The 6,599-nt window shown below is 35.3% G+C and overlaps 1 protein-coding gene across 1 annotated transcript; it reads left to right on the forward strand.

The window, feature by feature from the left end:
- Positions 1 to 529: 529 nt before the first annotated feature.
- On the forward strand, positions 530 to 3,927 carry LOC120490162 (uncharacterized). The gene is made up of 3 exons (XM_039687577.2): positions 530 to 672; positions 1,914 to 2,231; positions 3,167 to 3,927. The coding sequence occupies exons 1-3, from the start codon at positions 603 to 605 to the stop codon at positions 3,517 to 3,519; spliced, it is 741 nt and encodes a 246-aa protein (XP_039543511.2). The 5' UTR covers positions 530 to 602; the 3' UTR covers positions 3,520 to 3,927.
- Positions 3,928 to 6,599: the final 2,672 nt, after the last annotated feature.

Raw genomic sequence — 6,599 nt, forward strand, 5'->3', positions numbered from 1 at the left:
TGTTCGTTTTTTATATTTATGTGGAGTTTGTGTTGTGCTGGAGGTTATCAGACTCCGTGTCGTCAGCTGAAGTGCTGTTGCCGCATAGGCTAGACTGTAATAAGGATAGAGTGGCTCGGGAGCGCGCTTGCACGTCACATCTGAGATGACCTCACATATAAATATAAATATTGGCCTTCAGAGGTAATAGCAAAACCCGAAAAGTGGATCATTGCAATGTGTGATTACAACCCCTTCAAACACAGGGAATAAAAAAAGGATTCATTTTATAAAAAAAAGTTACATATAGGACCTTTAACTAATGACAATAAAATAGACCATCCTAAGTCAATTTATTGCAGTAATTCCTCGCTCAACCAGTAGTAAATTCTTTGAACACCTGATTATGCATGAAAAACAAATTTTAAAAATAAGTCATAAACTGGAAAACCGGCTTAATTCTGAAAAAAAAAAAAAAAAAAAAAAACGTGATATCAATTTTTGGTCAAACCGCCCAGCACTGGGTAAATGATTAACTTGTTTGATCGAGTTGTGGATCCCTAAGCGGGGAAGAGTTTCAGAGGCAAAGACTAAAAAAAAGACCCTTGTGAAGTGAGCTCAAAATGACAGATCCTCTAAAAGTACTCAGCTTCATCTTTTGGTTGTTTTCCTTCTATAATGAGCAGGATCAAGGCAAGTATTGTTCTTTATTTGAATGTCCTTTTCATTAAGATTCTTATGTCTTGAATACTGCATGCATTTCTTTCTATGTCCACAAAAGGATCATATTTGGCAGTGAATAGAGACCAGCATGAAGCTCTTAAAAAATCTGCAAAAGCATCACAGAATGGTCCCGTCCGACCCGTATCATACATTCAAGTTCTGGGAATACAATAGAGTTTGACGAAAAATAAACCGAAATTAAATGGATTATTTAATGAAAGTCCTGACCTTGGCTGTTGGTTTCAGATTGCCGCACTTGCAATTTTCTTGATTTCAAATGAATGGATAAGTGTGGAAATGACCTAACTGTTTTTATCCAGTACCGTTCAGTAAAAAACTGGAGACAAGTCCTTTAACTGTCACTTGCCCGTATAGTGGCAACCTAACTTTACTTCACTATATTAAATCCTAATCTAGTCATGACAAACTATATATCATTGGAAAGGTCTAAGACTCCTAAAGAGATATTTTAGGTCTGTTTTTTTCTTACAAATTACAAATGAACAGTAATATATGAATTTATGACAAGAGTGCGCCTCAAAAAAACGTCATTACAGGAGTTTCTGAGCTTTGTCACAAAAAGTCGACGCAGACACTTTTAATAATTGAAACTTTGGTTTTTAGTGCTAAAAGTTCATAATAAAACATAATTAGTATGTCAATAAAAAAAGAGAAAATTATATTTTAAAAAGTAATGTAAGAAGTCCTCTAAAAAGTATAATATATATATATATATATATATATATATATATATATATATAAATAAATATACTTTTTTTTATTATTATTATATCACATATTTTAGTAGTTATCATAAATTAGTTATCATTTGAAAGCTTACGAACTCAGAATTCATTCTGTGAAAACCGTTTTGAAATTGGATGTTGCGTTACCTTAGAAACAGTTTTTTTTATTAGGCCCCTCCCCTTTTGGGCATCATCTTTCCTAATTTATTATGAAAACCTTTTCTAATCTTGACAAAACGCATATTGTCAGAAAGGTCTGAGTATCAAGGTTCCATATTTAGTGGATAGAAATTTATTAATTGGTTATGGCAAAATGCATGCAATTAAATTCAATGGCACCTGTGGCTATTTTTGGTACTACGCCTAAACAAAATCTCATGGGAACTTTCTCTCCAGTTCATACACTTACTTCTACAAATCCACATTAACACATTAAATCATACTCATTTTCTTACTCTTTGGCAGGGAAACTTACATTAACGCTGAAGCCACCAATTGTGAGAGAATTATTTGTCAATAATAAAGTTGTCTTGGAAGCTGTTGTTTCTGGTGCTTTAAACTGGACAATGCAAGAAGCTTCAGTGTTGTGCAAAGTGAAGAATACCCCTGTAAGCAGTGAAATAGGAAATATCCACTTTTCTCAAGACATTTCACAGTTTACAAGAATCCACAAAATCACTGTTGATTCAAAGACATGGTTTGATGGGGAAATGGTCACGTGCAGTCTTCATGACACGAATAATAACAGAGACATCAGGAAGGAGATTCATTTTGATAAAGGAGGTAAGTCAATCCAAATGATCAACATTGAGGCTCTATGTGCATTCATAGTCCATAAACAAAAGAAATATATTTCAAATATATTTTTGGTATATATGAAATTGGCCCAATTAATTTATTTTAGTTATTTAAATATATGTGCATTTATTTTTATTTAAAATATATTTTAGCTAAATATGTAAATATATTTTATGTCAATATGTTTACTAACAACATATGTGCTCATGACTTTTGCAAATGGTTTCATTTCAAATATATTTTCAGAATTGAATACAGTTATTTAATAGTGTGAGTTCTATCTATTGTTTAAGTGTACTTCACTGTTAGAGTGTCATTGGTATACTTGCATCATAAATATTGTGCATATTTTCAATATTTAAATGACTTCAGGAAAGATGTCAATAAAATAGGTACCTATGGTAAATATGGCCTAATAGTCCTAGGAAAGTCTGTCTGTCATTTTACACTGCAGTCATTTAAATGTACAGTATTTATTATAGCTGTGTGTCATAATACAGTAGTGAAATTTGGTGCCTACTGTTGTGTATCGGGGAAAAGGTAGAGGAATTACTATGATCAAAATACATTTTCGACCCTTCTTTAGCAAGATAAACATTTTATGAGCAAATATTTTGTCATATATTTTACATTATACGTTATAAATGTGAATGTTTTGCACACACTTAACATCACATATACTTTTGTTGTATTTGAGAATATATTTCAAAATTACATTTATTTAAGACACTATACAATATATTTCAATACATTTCTTTTGTGTATGGGAGATGATGAAAGGTGGAACACCGTTTTGTTGTATGGCAAAATAAATAAATGCAAGCACATTTGAAATGCTTAGACACGCTGTCAAAAGCTGGCCTGTTAAACTCTTGATATTCAAGTTTGATACTTCTGTTTTCTGACTCTTTCCATTTCAGACGGGCAGAAACCCAGTGTTGTCATTTATAGACCTGATAGCAGCATTAACGCAGACACAGTCTCTCTGGTGTGTGAGGTCACCGGCTCTAAACTTGGCGATGTCAATATCATGTGGAAAGTGGGAGAGGAGCCTTACATAGAGGGATCAACCAGCGCTCATATCCACCAAAAGAACTCAATGTCTGTTCTAAGTCTTCTGACAGTGTCGAAACAAGAGTATGACGATCTCCAAACCCCCTTCACCTGCGCAGTCAAACACGCCAACACGGACTATATAGGATCTCCATTAGAAGTTACAATGACGAAAAGTAAACAGCCAGAATGTCCAGTTTGTGTACATGATTATAATTGAACAAGCAACTCTCCCAAAAGATCATGATGTCTATCTGTTGTTCACTTGTGCGTTCTCCAGTGCTTCTGTCCTGTTGTTGTCTGCTCAGACCATAAATCTTAATTTTGTGCAATTTTCTGCATCATTGTTCTTCAAGGGTCAAACATCAAAGCCAAATTACAGTCAAATTAATAATTTGTCATTGCATGCGAATAAATATGCTCACATGAAAACATAGTAAGCATAAAATCATAGTGTGAAATATCATTGATTTTAAAGAGAAGAAAATGATTGTGATTCTGTTATTCATGCCCTTCAACATTTTCACATTCTGTTAACTAGAAATTTTGATTTCAAATCCAGAACAATTCATTTTTGATTTGATTGTGTTGTTTATTAAGCAATAAATATTTGTGCTTACATGCTTTAGTCAAGTTCTCGTGTGGTTTTTAACATCAGAAACCATTGTGTGGTTCATTTTCTGGTCCCTTTATATTAGTATTTAGAGAAGCAAGAATATTATGTTTGTCTCTGCGATGTATGCAAATGAACACGTGAATGCATGCAGTGCTTGAGTGTTTATCATGAACAGCTAATCATGATAAGCCTTCAACAACTCGTTCAGTCTTTATATAAAACATTTCCCTGAAAGTTTGAGTAAGAATAGTTTGGAAGAGCTATATTGCTGTTCAGAGAGATGACGTTTAATGTCCTCAACAAACTCTGTAGTCTCATTTATATAGCCAATGTTAGCAACCACATCTGACACATGTGGAAGTGTAATAGATCAGGAAATTTTCTCTGTTACGTACTTGTAGTTTTCCTCCTAATCAGCAGGGGTCAGTCTCCTCTCCTTAGGTAAGATTAGAAACTCCATGTTCAGAAAGTCCACGAAATTCCTATTCCAGGAATAGGAAGAGATGGTTAGAAGCATAGATATCAACGCATTCTCATCCCAAAGCGCCATATACGACGCTTTTGCAAAAGCGTAAATATCCAACGCACATGGTACCCTTTAACGTCTAATGAGACGCTTCGGTTATGGTTAAGTTTAGGTATGGTGTAGGGTTAGACCACTAGGGGGCGCCTTCTGCCCAAATATATCTGCGTCTCATTTGACGTTAAAGGGTGCCATGTGCGTTGGATATTTACGCTTCTGCAAAAGCGTCGTATATGGCGCTGTGGGATGAGAACGGGCTCTAGATATCCACAATAAAGGCTAGATGTCTTACGGCGGAGTTTCTATCGTCATCACCGGCGGCCATCTTGTCACAGGCAAGCTGATGTAAGATGAGTGATCAGCACAAATACTCTTATCTCGTTGAAATCTTGACGGATTTACAAACGGTTTGGTTTCTTACAAACGTTATTAACGTGACTATAATTCTGGATGATTATTTATTTATACACTTATTATTCATAAGTATGCAGTGTCATAGCTACATCTCTGACGTTTATACCAAACCAAACTGAAAATTGAGCAAGTTATGGTTATTTAAAAAGTACATGCATCATTAAAACACAATGTTACGAGTGAGCGATCTGCCTGTGACAAGATGGCCGCCAGGTGCGGACGTCGACCTCCATTGGCCAGCAGTGCGGACGAGATATCTAGCCTTTATTGTGGATATCTATGTTTAGAAGAGTGACTGTTAAGATTTAAAAGGACTAGTGTGTATAAGTGATGGGTCGGAAAACTAGAGTGGATATAAGTAGTGGAAAGTTGTCAGCGATAAATTTAACACTGGTATCAGATAATTTAGCTAGAAAGAGTTCTTGGATAGGAACAATATAGGAAGCAATTCATTTTCCAATTTTTTGTAAAATAAGCATTCATATTCAAAAAGAGGAGGTAGAAAGAATGGAAAGATAGAAATTTAAAAAGGCTAATTGGGATCAATTTAAGGAGATTTGCGGAAAATATTTGGAGGGCTTGTCGGATGAAATGGAGGATATAGATAAGTTTAAAGAGCCCCTATAATAGCATTTGAAATGTTCCTATTTTTGTATTAGGAGTTCCCAAAAACAGATTAACGTGCATACAAGGATAAAAAAAAAAACACTTTTTTTGTCTTATAATATGCATTTATTTTTAACTGATTTGCTCAACGACTCCCAAATGATTCGTTCGACGATTCATTTTCCCAAACACCTCCTTTGAGTGACGCGAATCTGCGGCGATTGTTCAAATGACCCAGTCAGTTGTTATTGGTAAACCGTAGGCAGAGACTGTCGGCAACGGAACGCCCATAACCAGGATTATAGCTTGTCAAGAGAAAAATGGGCTATTTCCTGAATTCCAGATTGGATTTACTGTACTGTTAACAGTATTTACAGTAGCTTACTATTTACTGTGGATTCTGGCGTCAGTCTGAAGATGGCTAAGAAAGGCTCAAATGTATAAAGAAATAGTAGTTGTGGTGTTTTTGAATATAGAGAAGGCTTATGATATGTTGTGGCTTATGATATTTACACAGATTGTCTTACAGAAAAGGGGAAAAAAAGAAATGTGTGTAGTGAAAAGCCTGCAGGGAGCAGTAAATTAGGTTCAAAAACAGCAAATGAGTGGGGTTTTCAGTTCACCAGTGTTTGTGCCCAGACAAAGAAACACTGAGAACAATATATAATGGGGATAAAAAAAAATAAAAACACTGGACGTGTGCAAGTCAAGTCAACACCCAAAGCATGCGCCCCGAAAACCAGCGTCTCAGACAGCGTGTGAATACTGAATTGAAGTATTTCACATCTTGCGCTTGTACGGACGAATTCACACAAAATTATGTAAAAACGCCTGTGTTAGACAGTATGGGGTCCGTGCCTACAGTCTTAAAGGGGCAGCTGTGGTGAAAGACTCGGATGAAGATGTAACTTTACATCGAGAGATTTCCGTGCATGCGTCGTGGAAATCTCTTGAACTCTCGTCTCAGGCCTTCAAGGAAGAAAAGGAATAGTTGAATAAAGTCGTTATTTTTGTTTGTTTTTTCGCCCAAAAAGTATTCTCGTCGCTTGATAAACTTAAGGTTGAGCCACTGTAGTCACATGGAATATTTAAACTTCATATATTTCAATATTCAATATTTCATTGACTTTATGGGCCGTCA

The sequence above is a fragment of the Pimephales promelas genome, chromosome 3 (genome assembly GCF_988280905.1).
Source record: "Pimephales promelas chromosome 3, fPimPro1.hap1.1, whole genome shotgun sequence".
In the NCBI taxonomy this organism is placed as follows: domain Eukaryota; kingdom Metazoa; phylum Chordata; class Actinopteri; order Cypriniformes; family Leuciscidae; genus Pimephales; species Pimephales promelas.

Bases quoted from the DNA above. Each gene is read 5' to 3' on its own strand.
- LOC120490162 (XM_039687577.2), top strand. From the start codon at position 603: ATGACAGATCCTCTAAAAGTACTCAGCTTCATCTTTTGGTTGTTTTCC. The intron at 673-1,913 runs GCAAGTATTGTT...ACTCTTTGGCAG, and splicing joins CTATAATGAGCAGGATCAAG to GGAAACTTACATTAACGCTG. The intron at 2,232-3,166 runs GTAAGTCAATCC...TTTCCATTTCAG, and splicing joins GATTCATTTTGATAAAGGAG to ACGGGCAGAAACCCAGTGTT.